Raw genomic sequence first — 13,340 nt, 5'->3', positions numbered from 1 at the left:
GACTGCGATGGGGCCAAATAACTCTATTTGACGTTTATGTGGCGTCAGCTCCAGTCAGCAGGGCCCCCAAAACCACGATGTTTTCTTAATTGGAGAGCAGCGTGCCTAGCAGTTGGCACAATCTCTAGCAGCTACGCACAGATGAAGCACTTGCGGAAAACAGCTAATGGCCTCGATCCAAGCTCGAGGCGCCAAACTAGTGCAGTCCGGGGCACGCCCATCTCGAAATCGTGAATCTCGCAGGCCACGGATCGATCAGAACCTGCATTCCTGCTGCCCCGTAACGCTCCGGCGATGAACCCCAGATCAGTTCCCAGCTAAGCTTGCCCGGGGTCGGTGGCGCTGGGGGTGGAGAAGCTGCTACGCGCCATCCTGTATCTCTCAGCACCGCCTAGCTCCTTCGCGATCCGGGAAGCGAACCGTTTCGTCTCCCGTGCATCATCAGCTCGATTCCATCGTCTCGCCGCCGGGCCAGTCCAGCACCCGCAAAGCAATGCACCACGAGCTGCGGCGACCTGGATGCCACAGGTCAGTTTAGCGCACAGTCTGGCGACGGCGTCACTATCCCGAGCCCCGACCTCGACGACGGATCACGCACTACGTCGCCGTAAGCCACAGAACCCTTCCATCCCTCTCTCTTGAGCCATTATCCGCCGCAGAATGGCGAGCACGTCCCCTATGCCGTCGACTGCCCAGGCCGGCGATGGCCCTGAGCGCAAAGACGGCCCCAGAAAGCGGCGGCGGGCGACGGTGGCCTGCCGCAGCTGTCGCCAGCGCAAGACCAAATGCGACCACATTGTGCCGGCACAGGCGTCGGACGAGATGCTTCGGGGCATGACTAAGTCGGCGCAGGCGTAACGACTCCTTGCATTGCTTCCCGTCAGGCCGAAACACTAATTGCCATCTAGATATATCCGATCCTTGGAACGCCGTGTACGCAACTTCGAGGACACTCATCGAGACAAGCAGCAGCGACCGCAGCCGTCACATGCTCTGCCCGTGGTCCAGCACAACTCTCCTGTTCCGTCGATTATCCAGTACGAGGCCTCGAGGCTGCCGCCAATGCAGCATCCCAACCAGTCAATGGGTTGGCCAGCGGGCCGCAGCTACCACCAACAACAGCATCACCATGTCCTCCCAACAACCCCAGACATATTCCTCAGCGGCAAGGCTGGCGAGTCTTTTACGCGGCTGATACTCAACGCCATGAATCACCCATCTGCCAAGCTGGATGCTCGGTCCTTTACATCCCCTCGAGACTATTCTGTCGAGTCGAGGAGCCCATCTGATCTATTCTCACTGCCTCCCAACGCCCAAGAATTGCTCAAAACATACTTCGACTTCCACCATGAACTCACTCCAATATTCCATGTTCCTACCACCATGGCTCAGTTTGAGCAAGTGTTGAGCAATCGCCACGCGGCTCGAACGACGGATCATATCTACACACTGGCCATCCTCAACATGATATGCGCGCTGACTGCGGCGCACAGTCGACGGGGCCAAGAGGGCTCCGACGTTATATCTCGAAAGTACTACGACACTGCCATGCAGCTTATGCAGCCAAGTCTCATGTCAGAATGGAGGATCGAAAAGGTCCAAGCCTTGCTTCTCGGCGCTCGCTTCCTGCAAAGCTCCAGCTACAGCGACGAGTGCTGGACGGTGCTGGGGCTTGCCATCCGCATAGCCTACGATCTGGAGTTACACCGGCCGCCTGATCCTGAGAAATTCGATTGTATAGGCCAGGAAGTCCGCAAGCGGGTGTGGTATGCATGCTTTGGCCTGGATCAGCTTCTCAGCATGATTTACGGCCGCCCTGCTGCTACCTCGACGGCCACATTCTCAACTCCTCTGCCAGAAGATCTAGATGATGACTGCATTCGGCCGAATCAATTATTGTTCCCCTCAGTCCAGGCTACAACTAGCATGTCATTTTTTCTACAGGTATCAAAATTATACCGTCTTTTAGAGGCCACAATGATGCTGGGCGGCCAACCAACGTTATCAGACTTGGTTAGACTTGACGAGGAGTTTGAAACTTGGCAGGCCGAAATGCCTGATAATCTTCGCATCCGCGAAGGCGTACCACCAGACAAAGAATCAACACTTATCCTGGCGCTTCGGGCCAACATGGTTTGCATATTGATCCACAGACAGTCGCTCGTATCGGGCCTCAGCGCACTTTCATCAGCATCTTCTGCTTCGGCTCCAGCTACCAATGAACCGGAGGGAGGTCGACTACGGGCAAGCGTACTGCAACGTAGCCGACAAGTTTGTGTCAGCACAGCAGAGGAAACCATTCGTCTGGTAGCTGAGCGCCATGACCGGACTAAAAAAGCAATGGGGCCCAGCTGGTTCAATCTATACTATTGTAAGTCGAGGGCCACTGATTCCCTTTCTAAACTCCAGTTCCTGCTAACATAATTGCCAAGTGTTTACTTCGATCCTCATCATCGTCTCCCATGTTGTTGATCCAGAGTTTCGAGACGACCGAAGCGCACTGATGCACCTAGACCAGGCGGTGACTATGATCCGCCAAATGTCTGGCAACCATCTCTGTGCGCAACGGGCATATGCATTTTTACAGCAGCTGCTTGGTTTCCTGAATAGGACGATACCCGATGAACGTAGGAGGACGGTTGAGCGGTACAACACCCCTCCGACTGTCATGCCGGGGAGTGACAGATGGGCCGGAGAGGCTACGGCATATAGCAACAGCACGACACTACCAGAGGACGGGGCCACGGAAGACGGAGGCGTCGATTTGTGGTCACTGTGGGACACTACTCAGGATCTCACCATGGATCTAGGCTCTCAGTTAGAGCTCCATTCGAATCTAGGCTCGGCCACTTGGTCGTGGGGTGTGGAGAACCCCGGAGCTGCTGAGTCGCTGATGCGATCTCCACCAGTTCTCAACGGAGTAGTGCCTGGATAATGACATGAGAATAGAATATTTAATAACTGATGAAACTTTTTGGACAACTTTTGATGTATTTTTTGACGTAACACATGAGATGACAGCCTTATATGGTATTTGTAGTCAACGTACTGGTTTGGCAACACGAAAGACGATGATTCAGCGAGCTACATGTGCTGACAAATGTCGAGATACATGGAATGAACCAGCTCTGGAGCTACTTGGTAGCTATACGGCTTCTTCAGATGAAGTCCTCCTGGGCCTGGAACACAAAACACGGCTCATGGCCATGATCACAAATAGGAATATAGCTTAAAGCTCTCGGCACAGCTGTCAAGATGCCCTTGTACCCCGCGTTTCCTGCCCTCCATCCCCAGACCTGCACAACATTGTACGCAAACGGTGTTCCAATGGCGTTTGTGGCGTCTGGCAGTTGTGGGGGAGAACCCTAAACTCCCCCCGAAGGCGCGTGGTTCGTCGCTTATCGTGATCCCAGCATCTGTCTGGGGTCTCTGCAATCAGGCGACATTTGATAAATACCACGCGTAATAACCGCGCATGGAAAAACTCTTCCCGCACAAGAACAATGGACAAGGTTCGTCTAAATGATGAATAACCAGATCTCACGCCACTGTCAACTCCGCCATCTGCTTTAACGTTATTACTACTGCCCGCCTTTGCTCTTTGCTGTCCACCCCTAATTGCCAATGGCTGCGCCAATGGATAAGGCGGAAGTCTCCGCCAGTGAAGATCATTCACAGAACGGCGGCAGCGCCAAACATGAGAGGGAACACGAGGAAGATGCTCCTCCGCTCAAGCTAGACCCTCGTGGCCTTCCATTGTCGCCTCAGCCCACCGACGACCCCAAAGACCCGCTCAACTGGAATCGCTGGTTGAAGCTAATGGTCCTGGCTGAGGTCTCTCTCTTCTCCTTTCTGGCCTTGTTTAGTGCCTCGTTGATCGTACGTGTATCCCGAAGCCCCACCGATCGCGCGTTCTTAAACACGATCTCGTTGTACTAATTGCGCCTTGACTCGTGGCTAGACGCCAGCTTTTGTTCCTTTGTCAATTTTCCTCCACAAGGATCTCGTCACAACTGCCTACGTGACCAGCACTTTTATTCTCCTGGCCGGTGTCTCAACCATCGTATGGAACCCGATCGCAAACGTCTATGGCCGCCGGCCGGTCTACATCTGCACCGTGGCTGCTGCCGTGGCCTTTTGCGGTGCTTCCGGCGCGGCTAAGAACTACGGCACCCTCATCGCCTTGCGCTGTCTCAATGGCTTCTTTGGCGGCGTGCCCCTAGGCTTGGGCAGCGCTACCGTCTGTGACATGTTCTTTGCCCACGAACGAGGGCTGTACATGGGCGTCTATACCATCAGCTTCTTGACCGGTGGCCACATCGCGCCTCTAATCGGTGGCTACATCGAAAAGAACTTGAGCTGGCACTGGTGCTTCTATGTTCCGGCCATACTGACGGGAGGAATCCTCGTCATCTTCATCTTTACTGTCCCGGAAACGCTCTACTCTCGCACGCCAGAGGCTGTAGCACGCCCCTCACAGTCTTGGAAGTCGAACATGCTTATGAAGCGAAGGGCACATCCTACACGACGAGTCAAGCTTGTGGATTTCTTCCGGCCGTTTCAGATGATCATGTACCCGAGTGTGTTGCTGCCAACGTGGTGCTACTCGATTTCTTTCGCCTATGGAAGCATCCTCTTCATCATAACTAGCGCGAACCTCTTTGGTAGAATCTACCACTTTCAGCCCCAGCAAACAGGGCTTCTGCTGGGTATTCCCATCACAGTTGGTAGTCTTATTGGCGAGCTGTTTGCTGGAGGCATCTCCGACTGGATCAGTGAGAAGAGAGCCATACGTCGCGGAGGCGAGCGCAGCCCTGAGGATCGTCTTCTAGGCATCATTCCCGCTGCGGTGCTAACGCCTCTCGGCATCATCATCGAAGGAGTCTGCCTGGAAAACAAGACTCATTGGATTGGAGTGGCGTTTGGAATTGCCATTGCCAGCTTCGGATTGCAGGTTGTTACCACGGGCGTTTATACGTATACGGCAGAGGTGAGTCAAAGTGCACATCGCTTTCTAATCTCAACTACATGCTAACATTTCTCGTGTGCTATAGTGCTACAAGCCTCAATCTCCCGAGCTTGGCTCGTTGATTAACTTTGGAAGACAGGTGTACAGTTTCACCATTGGCTTTTACTCGATCCCTTTCTCAGAGAAGGTAGGGATTCAGGATGCCTGGATCACCCTGGCGTTTGTCGCTTTTGCCTTTTACCTGCCTCTCATTCCGCTCTATTTCAAGGGTGCGGAATGGCGGAAACGTCTTGGTAATCCTACCTTTCACAAGGATTTATAATTGCGCGTGGCCGTTTATACCTTTGTGTTTAATGGGTGGGCATGCTGTTCATGCGTGAAAGTCATTTTCATCACATTATGTGGGAGAGCTATATGCGTAATGATGTTACGTGATAATACCTTGATCGATTATATCGAAACATATCCTTTTAATAACAAATCACTTTTTCATTTCACATCAATTGAATTCTAAATCGCATCTTCATCAATTGATTGTAATTCGGACCTCTCGCAGTTACCTCTAATTATACGGCACTACTTTAATCTCCCGCTTATTCCACGACTTATTGTATAAACCATAGCAAACCTCACCTTCGTCCGCCGCCAACCTTCCCACCCTGCACTCTTGCGGAGTCATGGCCTTTAGATTGTGCGGCTCTTGTGTCAGCCTAGGAATAATTTTAAGAACATTATTGCGCCCCATGTTGGTGTAGTCATGTTGGTTGACACTGGCAGCTACATGCTCATCCCACCACGCTATATGAAAGACACTCTAGTTAGAAACGGACGTTGGGCGTGCAGGGAAGAAAAACATACCACAAGCGTTGGGAATGCTCTCAAAAGGATAATCGATGGAAAACATGATGGACTGCACCCCAACTTCTCCCATGGCGCACATCAAGGCCGGCGTCGAGAAATGTCCAGAAGTCGTGATGAAGAGCTGCTCGCCAAAATAATCACGAACAAGCTTATCCTTGCGCATAGGCATGTTGGGGAACCGGCTGCGGTCAAGCTTATGATCAATACGATAAATATCGTAAGGGCTGCTGCTGCATTAGCTTTGGACTACCTGCAAGATAAAAGAAGCCATTGGACTTACATGTGCTCGCCCATATGCCCAAAAATCAGTTTCACCTTGGGAAAGCGATCCAAGATGCCGTTGGTAACGATTCCCAGGATATGCATATTGAGCCGGTCCGCATACCCTAGAGCAGAGAAATCGAGCCACGGGCGCCCATCCCACATAAGCTTGTGGATTAGCTTATTGGAGGGCCGTGGGTGCATGTAGACCGGAGCTTCGAGGTCATTTGCTGCCTGCCAGAAGACATCGTACTCTGGCTGGTCATAATACAGCATGCCGTTCCCATCCTCACCACAACTCTGGTAGTCGTTGAGAAGCACACCAACAAAGCCCTTCTTCTCCGTCATGCAACGGCGAAACTCTGCTGCCGCCTGCGCAGGATCATGCATGCTCAGCGCGGCAAATGCTGCAAAGCGATGAGGCGCTTTCATCACCTCGGCCTCCATGCGGTCATTCGCCAGCGTTGCCTGAGCTTCTGCTTTGGCCTTGTCGGCGATGCCTTGGACGCCAGGAGCGTTGAATGAGAGAATCATAAAGTCAACGTTATTCTCGTCCATCTGCTTCAAACGCACGTCGTGAATGTCGAGCAGCTCGTTTGTCAAACGAGAGCCAGTCCCAGCGGCAACAAATTTGCCCGGGTCATTGTTTGCCAATTCCTCCTGAATAGTCCAGCATTCTTCGAGAGCAATCTTGCCAAACATGATGAATATATGAGGGCACGAGCAATATGTATAGTCTTTTCCCTTCTGGTATATAGTCTTTTCCCTTCTGGTATTTTCTCTTTTTTATTCAGGTGAAAAGCACAATTTTGAGAATTAAAGTCTTTTTGTCATATAAACACTTACACGCGCAGAAAACAGTGCGACTCAGTGCAGTCCAGCGCTATATAGAGCTTCTACTCGTTGAGCCATCTCGCCGGCTTCATTCTTGGATGCGGGGAGTTAGAGTCCCTCCCGAGACGTGGCATCGATCCCGTCGCAGCACGGAATCTTCATGGCCAAGCCGGCTTCGTCGCGCCGCAGTGTGTGCGCCGTTTGGAATATTTTGGCTAAATCCATCTTGGGGGCAGCAGTATTCCATTACCAGATGAATCTGAATGCAGTAGCAGTCTTGAACTGCGCTTGCGGGGATTGCGGCGATCGAATTGAGTGGACACCACAGACGATGCAGCTGCGCTTAACAGTCAGCAACTCAATAATGGACATTGAAAACAAGACTCATAACGCTCGTTGACATGAGGCAATTTCACGCATAATAAGAGAAAACCATTCTGCCAAGATTTGTCTTTGATGCCTAGAAAGGCGCGCGCAGTTTGATTGGCAACACATGCGCTGAGCGTTATTTTGCGCCTTTTGCGCGCCTTTTACGCGCCTTTTACGCTCGGCAGCATTTAATAGACCTGGACAGACCATGTTTTAAGGGGAAGTGCTACAAAAAATGGAAGCCTAGCCGGTCAACTGATGGCCAGGAAAACTCGCGGTTGAGCCCTGCGGAGTCATTAGCGCCTTTACATGAGCAACCTAGGAACGCAAACGCTGAAGGGCTCAGCAACTCGTAGCACGATATGCCTCGTATGCCATGAGAAGGAGAAGAAGAAAAAGTATAAATAATTGGCCAAATGTAGACTCAAGAAGCCAGATATCAAACGACAACGACTCTATTCAGCACAACGTTCTCAGAAACTCAACAAACGTCCAATTGTGATTCGTCTTCTCCACAAAATGGCTTCTCTCAACCTTCAATTCCGTACCGCAACTCCAGAAGATGCCAACCAGATTCAAGAGCTGGTCCAGGCTGCGTTTCGCACCGAGGACAGCAGACCCGACTGGACTGGCAATACGGAGCTCGCATCCACTTTCCGGATTGATATCGAGGAAGTGGCCTCCAAGATTGCCAACCCGGAAAACACCATCCTGATGGCTCTCGACAACGACAACAGCCTGGTGGCATCCATCGAGGTCGCCAAGCGCGATGGCAACTGTGGCCGCCTCTCCATGATTGCAGTCAGCGACCGCTATCAGCGCAGTGGCGTTGGGCGCCTTGTCCTTGCTTACGCTGAAGCTTACTGTCGCCGGGTTTGGGGGGCTGAGAAGTTCTCGCTCAACGCACTTTCGATACGCAAGACTCTTATTGAGTGGTACATGCGCCAGGGCTACCAAAAGACGGGCGAGACATCGCCATTTCCTCGCGAACGATTCATCAGCGTGGCTTTGCCGGAAGACATGTGTTTCATTGAAATGGAGAAGGATTTCAAGGGACCTCTTGAGACGGTCCAGCAAGCGTAAGCCAATGGACCAACGCATTGAGGTCTTGCTCTCGCCTCATATCGGCTATACTCCCAGCCATGAAAAATTATTCACGCGGAGTAATTCCTACGTTACCTTCTCTCGAAACAGATATAGCAAAGCGTTATTTCAGATACAAAGCGACGCCTAGTAGTTGTCAAAGAGTCACGGGCCTTAGTAGAGGTCAACTGTAAGGACAATGCTTTGCGTGCTCCATCTTCATGTGGCATCGCCGTCTCAACTGTTATGGCAAATGGATATTTAGCTCATATAGATTACAGTAGCTCCGTTGGACTGGACTGTTGAGTTACCATATTGAGCTCTATAGCTGGTTTCTGTTAATTTATTATCACCTAAAAGGTGCATATTCCCACTCTTGACGCTGAGTTACCACATCTGTGATTTGTTGGTCTAAACAAAGAATATGCCATGATAAGATATGGCTGTAGCTACTTATTGACTGGTAATCGTAGAATAGTTCAAATCATCGGAATCCTTATGCATACTATTGCCGTACACCAATCAAAGGCTGTATGGTTGCGCTGAACAAGTCAATTTCCGAGAATGGCCATGTGCAGAAATGTCTGCGCTATACTTTGTACAGCATGCACCAAGCCATTCTGTGCTCCGAGGTGGTATTTCAGAGCCGTCTCCGTTTCTTTCACCGGTCCGTTACACGTGTGACTTCGATTTAAAACTCACGCGGTCCGACTTTATTTACTTTGGCCCTGAATAGCGGTACCGCTTCGATCGATATATGACACAAGTTGTTTCTACTACAACACGAATAGCTTCACTACAGCAGCGATGCAGCGTGACACTTCCCACGAAAGCGCCGCAGGTCCGAGCCAGCCCGCGCCCAATTCTGAGTTGAGCTCTACTTCTACCGACAATGTATGCCAGGCTCTTACGCTGTCCCGACGCAATGGCGTAAATGACACATGTGAAGCCTGTCGGAAGAGCAATACACAAGTAATCCTTCCAGTACACACTCGTCTTCCAGATCGCAGCCAGGCTGATTGATCTTTACAGTGCAGTGGAGATCAGCCCACATGCGTCTCATGTGCTCAGCAAGACGCTCATTGCCAATATGCATCTGCTGAGACGGAAGCAGAAATGTGGATGCGAAAACTTCTAGAAGAAAAGAAAAAGAGTAACGAATATCAATACTTCTTTGATGCTGTGAAGAATATGCCGCAGGAGGAATCACAGGCAGTGTATCGCTTGGTACGACAGCGCGCCGATATTAAGACGGTGGTACATCAAATTAAAGAGAGAAAGGATGCTTGATAATTATTAACTGGTGACATGAGGCGCCGAGACATCTTCGGAAAGGCATTCCGAGTATTCGGGGTTGTATTTACCGACCTCATTGAGAAAACTGCTACGCTCTTAATTTTTCCACCAGTGCTCTTGTTCTTTCATTTCTCCGCAGAGAAAGATCCTGCAAGCTACCAGTTTCATCGCTTTCTTGAATTTAGCCAAAGACAATTTATCTGTTTTCCAACGGCTTCGGTAAGTCCTATGATCGCTACTCTCTCCACTATTGCTACAAAAGAACTTCAGTCATCAGCAATGACAGCGGTACTCCCCAATGATGTATGCAATGAACAATTTCGCATAGATGCCACATCAGTCCCATATCCGCTCCACTCAAAGCCAGTCTTTACTGCCGCTTTGCAGAGAAAGGTCCACTTCTCCGCAGTCAAGTGGGAGACCGGATCCTCATTGCCCAGTAAACCTAGCATGAGGCTAAGCTGAATAGCCGGATGAATCGAGTCGGGTCTTTAAACTGGTGATTCAATATCACTTCTATATATGTATACGGTACCATGGCGATATTTACTATACAAGATCTTGTATATGCTTCTGCTGGTCCTCGTCTTCCTTTGTCCCAGTGTACAGCTAACAAAATGGCTATTTTCAGAAAGCTAGTACTTTGGGGGGCTCTATTGCTTTCGGTGTACCCCATTAATGCTCATAAGACGATACTTGAAAGACCTAAGCTTCAATGGGGACCCAAGACGCCAGGGCGACCGTTCCCACACTCACCTCATCGCCACAAGACATGCCATGTCCCCAGCTCTTCTCATTCTAACAATCATAAAGATATCGACAGTGCTCCTGAGATCTTCAAAGCCTTCAAACAATGTAATAGAGGTGGTCGCGTGGTTTTGGATGGCACTTACACCATTGCCTCTCCCTTGGATCTCACATTCCTGGAGGCTGTAGATGTTGTCCTCACTGGCACCATAAAATTCTCCGACAACATTGACTATTGGGTGCAGAACTCATTCAAATATGCCTTTCAGAATTCATCTGCGTTTTGGCGTTTTGGAGGAAAAGACGTCAACATCTACGGAGGGGGACACGGGTTACTCGACGGAAATGGCCAGGCTTGGTATGATGCATTTGCGACTAACCCTACTCTTTTGCGACCCATTTTGTTTGTTCTAGACGGACTGAATGCTGGTTCTGTTACGGGCCTCAAAATGCGAAACTCCCCTGATGTAAGCGTGTTTGCGTATCCAGAGTAAGAGACATGACTGACTGTATACAGTGGTTTAACCTCGTCGCTAATAGCACTGACATCCTTGTCAGCGATATTGATATTGCAGTCGGCAGCGAGAGCAGCAATCCGGCCAAGAATGGTGACGGATGGGATACCTTTAGAAGTAATCGCGTCGTCATACAAAACTCCCATGTTAACAACAGTGACGACTGCGTGTCGTTCAAGCCCAACAGCACCAACATCATTGTTCAAGGCTTGCAGTGCAATGGCTCACACGGCATCTCAGTCGGCTCCCTCGGTCAATATCCCGCGGAATACGACATAGTTGAGAACGTATACGTATACAACATCTCAATGTCCAATGCCAGCGACGGCGCCCGTATCAAGGTATGGCCCGGTACAGATACTCCATTCCAGCCTGGTCTGTCTGGAGGAGGAGGAGCGGGATACGTAAAAAACATCACGTACGACACCTTTTACAACGACAACAACGATTGGGCTATCGAGATCAACCAGTGCTATGGCCAAAGCAACCAGACGATTTGCGACAAGTATCCTTCCAACGTGACCATCAGCGATGTCTTGTTTAAAAACATGTGGGGAACAACGTCGTCCAAATATGATCCCGACGTGGGGACTCTGACATGCTCATCTCCAGAAGTAAGTCATCTTTGGAAGGGTATAAAGGAGATTAAACTAGAGCTAACATGATATGTTGAAGAAATGTGTAAACATTGCAGCCCAAAACATCTCGGTAGCCAATCCCAGCGGCAACACGCCTCAGTGGATCTGTACCAACATGGACGACGGCCTTTTGGATATAAACTGTGTCTCAGCTAGCTCTTAAATGTCAGACTGAATGTTTTGATGAGTTTTAAAGCTACTCAGGGTGTTGGTGATTCCTCCTGCTTGATACTTGTGAATGGAAACTTGCGCATTTACGGGAATGCGTACACATGTGACACTAAAAATACAGTTGGCTACATGTTTTTACCAGCATGATGGCTACTAAGCGATTGGATCATGGCAAGCACGGCGCAGCGAAGAGAATGCTCTAGCTATCTAAAGAGCCCGTAATAATGACATGGATTTTTAAAACCATAGACTGCCGTTGTAAGATGACGCTGTAATTGAAATAGTATCAAGTGGGTTACTAATGCCTCATCGCACTATAAGGAAAGCGGGTGATTTGTAACCACCATTCCTCGTTTATGCTGCACAACTCCTAGATTGGTAGTTTATATATCTCTCTCTGTATATATGTATATATAACTTTATTTGAATGGTGTATCCTTGGTCCCGCAATAATAAAATTATCACGCTCATAAAGCTGTATAATTGATGCTATAAAAGCTTCAAGAACCAAGACCACGTCCTAATATATACCGAGAGTAATAATAGTTATAATCGCAGGCTTATTCTGGATTGCGAAAGGTAGATGGATCTATACCAATCTCCTTGGTACAACTACTTCGATAAATATGTCATTTGGCCGTCGAGGAACGTTTACGCTGCAAGCTTGTCGATAGAGGCCATCCAATGGCAACTTGTACCAGTAATTATTTGCACTTTTACTATTAGGTAATGGCGCACACAACATGTTCCACAGAATATCCCATAGTCCAGCTTGTGGGTTTGAATCGACGGCGGCATCGACTAACACAACCCCAGACTGATGCCGTTGTCAGAATGCAAAGTAGCGCGAGGCTCCGGAGCAAAACAGAATTTCCGTATCCGAGTGGAGTCTAGGGGTCTCGCCTTGTCAAGAATGATCTGTAGTCAACCAAGGAGAATAGCGACGAATACGGTATCTGTACCATGAAGTCTGTACTGTGAAGACGGCGGTGTAAATCTCTCCCATACTTGTCGGTTGTGTACTTACATGTGTACATGTACTGGTAGAACGGGGGCCGAGGCGTAGACGACAGAGAATCATTGCTGGGAAAAGACGGAGCCGGCCGACAATGCTCTAGTTATCTTCGATACCGTAATACACATGGCACGCTGGCTCCAGCTCTTGTTCAAGACGTTGTTAGTGCCGGATGCCGCTGAAATCCTCGTTTGCCCGAGCAGATCCAGTGATACGCGGAGTACTCCGCGCTCTTACAAAAGATCCAAAAGATCTCGACTAGAGTGCCACCACCAGCTCTAGTGCCCGGAAGCTTGACCGACGCAGCTTTTTTCCCAGCCAACTAGAGCCGACCTACCCACCGAATATCGGATAGCGGTGCCGTAGTGCGGTGCTATTCGTCTGCTAGCCCTCGAGTTTTGGCCACTAGTGCACGGCCAAATTTGATATCGACAGGAGTTGAAATAAAGAGAACTTGTGAGAGATGGCAGGTTTGAGAGATGCTGGAAATAAGCATGAAACAGGGCGATGAGCTGCAGCAGGGTACATGTGTCTGAGCAGAGAGCAAATGCCTCTGCCATGTCGTACAGAGCAGCCTGGTT

General features: G+C 49.8%; 6 protein-coding genes across 7 annotated transcripts; 5 read left to right on the top strand and 1 right to left on the bottom strand.

Moving 5' to 3' along the window:
• The first annotated feature begins 137 nt into the window (after nucleotides 1-137).
• On the top strand, nucleotides 138-2,982 carry TrAtP1_009114 (uncharacterized protein). Of its 2 annotated transcripts, XM_014087248.2 has the most exons (3): nucleotides 138-854; nucleotides 909-2,371; nucleotides 2,433-2,982. In XM_014087248.2, exons 1-3 carry the CDS (start codon nucleotides 661-663, stop codon nucleotides 2,933-2,935), a joined length of 2,160 nt encoding a protein of 719 aa, XP_013942723.1. In that variant the 5' UTR covers nucleotides 138-660; the 3' UTR covers nucleotides 2,936-2,982. The 2 variants fall into 2 exon arrangements, with proteins under 2 accessions (XP_013942723.1, XP_065970257.1); XM_066114163.1 differs by having other exon boundaries at nucleotides 138-2,371.
• A 169-nt stretch (nucleotides 2,983-3,151) lies between these two features.
• On the top strand, nucleotides 3,152-5,569 carry TrAtP1_009113 (uncharacterized protein). The gene is made up of 3 exons (XM_014087247.2): nucleotides 3,152-3,879; nucleotides 3,962-4,990; nucleotides 5,055-5,569. Exons 1-3 carry the CDS (start codon nucleotides 3,625-3,627, stop codon nucleotides 5,289-5,291), a joined length of 1,521 nt encoding a protein of 506 aa, XP_013942722.1. The 5' UTR covers nucleotides 3,152-3,624; the 3' UTR covers nucleotides 5,292-5,569.
• TrAtP1_009112 (uncharacterized protein) lies at nucleotides 5,532-7,563 on the bottom strand (the record flags this gene model as incomplete). Its single annotated transcript, XM_014087246.2, has 3 exons — nucleotides 6,111-7,563; nucleotides 5,828-6,054; nucleotides 5,532-5,767 (listed from the first exon to the last, which is right to left on the bottom strand). The coding sequence occupies exons 1-3, from the start codon at nucleotides 6,791-6,793 to the stop codon at nucleotides 5,532-5,534; spliced, it is 1,146 nt and encodes a 381-aa protein (XP_013942721.2). The 5' UTR covers nucleotides 6,794-7,563.
• A 250-nt stretch (nucleotides 7,564-7,813) lies between these two features.
• On the top strand, nucleotides 7,814-8,377 carry TrAtP1_009111 (uncharacterized protein; the record flags this gene model as incomplete). Its single annotated transcript, XM_014086427.2, has 1 exon — nucleotides 7,814-8,377. The coding sequence occupies one exon, from the start codon at nucleotides 7,814-7,816 to the stop codon at nucleotides 8,375-8,377; it is 564 nt and encodes a 187-aa protein (XP_013941902.2).
• A 662-nt stretch (nucleotides 8,378-9,039) lies between these two features.
• TrAtP1_009110 (uncharacterized protein) lies at nucleotides 9,040-9,896 on the top strand. The gene is made up of 2 exons (XM_066114162.1): nucleotides 9,040-9,349; nucleotides 9,410-9,896. Exons 1-2 carry the CDS (start codon nucleotides 9,185-9,187, stop codon nucleotides 9,665-9,667), a joined length of 423 nt encoding a protein of 140 aa, XP_065970256.1. The 5' UTR covers nucleotides 9,040-9,184; the 3' UTR covers nucleotides 9,668-9,896.
• A 394-nt stretch (nucleotides 9,897-10,290) lies between these two features.
• Nucleotides 10,291-11,736, top strand: TrAtP1_009109 (uncharacterized protein; the record flags this gene model as incomplete). The annotated part of the gene is made up of 3 exons (XM_014087245.2): nucleotides 10,291-10,887; nucleotides 10,938-11,549; nucleotides 11,611-11,736. 3 exons carry the CDS (start codon nucleotides 10,291-10,293, stop codon nucleotides 11,734-11,736), a joined length of 1,335 nt encoding a protein of 444 aa, XP_013942720.2.
• Nucleotides 11,737-13,340: the final 1,604 nt, after the last annotated feature.

This window comes from Trichoderma atroviride, chromosome 4, assembly GCF_020647795.1.
Source record: "Trichoderma atroviride chromosome 4, complete sequence".
NCBI classification, from domain to species: domain Eukaryota; kingdom Fungi; phylum Ascomycota; class Sordariomycetes; order Hypocreales; family Hypocreaceae; genus Trichoderma; species Trichoderma atroviride.
This window is presented reverse-complemented; position numbering and strand designations above follow the sequence as displayed.

Excerpts from the sequence above, each read along its gene's own strand:
- TrAtP1_009110 (XM_066114162.1), top strand. The coding sequence starts at position 9,185 with ATGCAGCGTGACACTTCCCACGAAAGCGCCGCAGGTCCGAGCCAGCCC. Across the intron at positions 9,350-9,409 it reads GTCGGAAGAGCAATACACAA|TGCAGTGGAGATCAGCCCAC; the intron begins GTAATCCTTCCA and ends TGATCTTTACAG.
- TrAtP1_009114 (XM_014087248.2), top strand. The coding sequence starts at position 661 with ATGGCGAGCACGTCCCCTATGCCGTCGACTGCCCAGGCCGGCGATGGC. Across the intron at positions 855-908 it reads ATGACTAAGTCGGCGCAGGC|ATATATCCGATCCTTGGAAC; the intron begins GTAACGACTCCT and ends ATTGCCATCTAG. Across the intron at positions 2,372-2,432 it reads CTGGTTCAATCTATACTATT|TGTTTACTTCGATCCTCATC; the intron begins GTAAGTCGAGGG and ends ATAATTGCCAAG.
- TrAtP1_009113 (XM_014087247.2), top strand. The coding sequence starts at position 3,625 with ATGGCTGCGCCAATGGATAAGGCGGAAGTCTCCGCCAGTGAAGATCAT. Across the intron at positions 3,880-3,961 it reads TGTTTAGTGCCTCGTTGATC|ACGCCAGCTTTTGTTCCTTT; the intron begins GTACGTGTATCC and ends ACTCGTGGCTAG. Across the intron at positions 4,991-5,054 it reads TTTATACGTATACGGCAGAG|TGCTACAAGCCTCAATCTCC; the intron begins GTGAGTCAAAGT and ends CGTGTGCTATAG.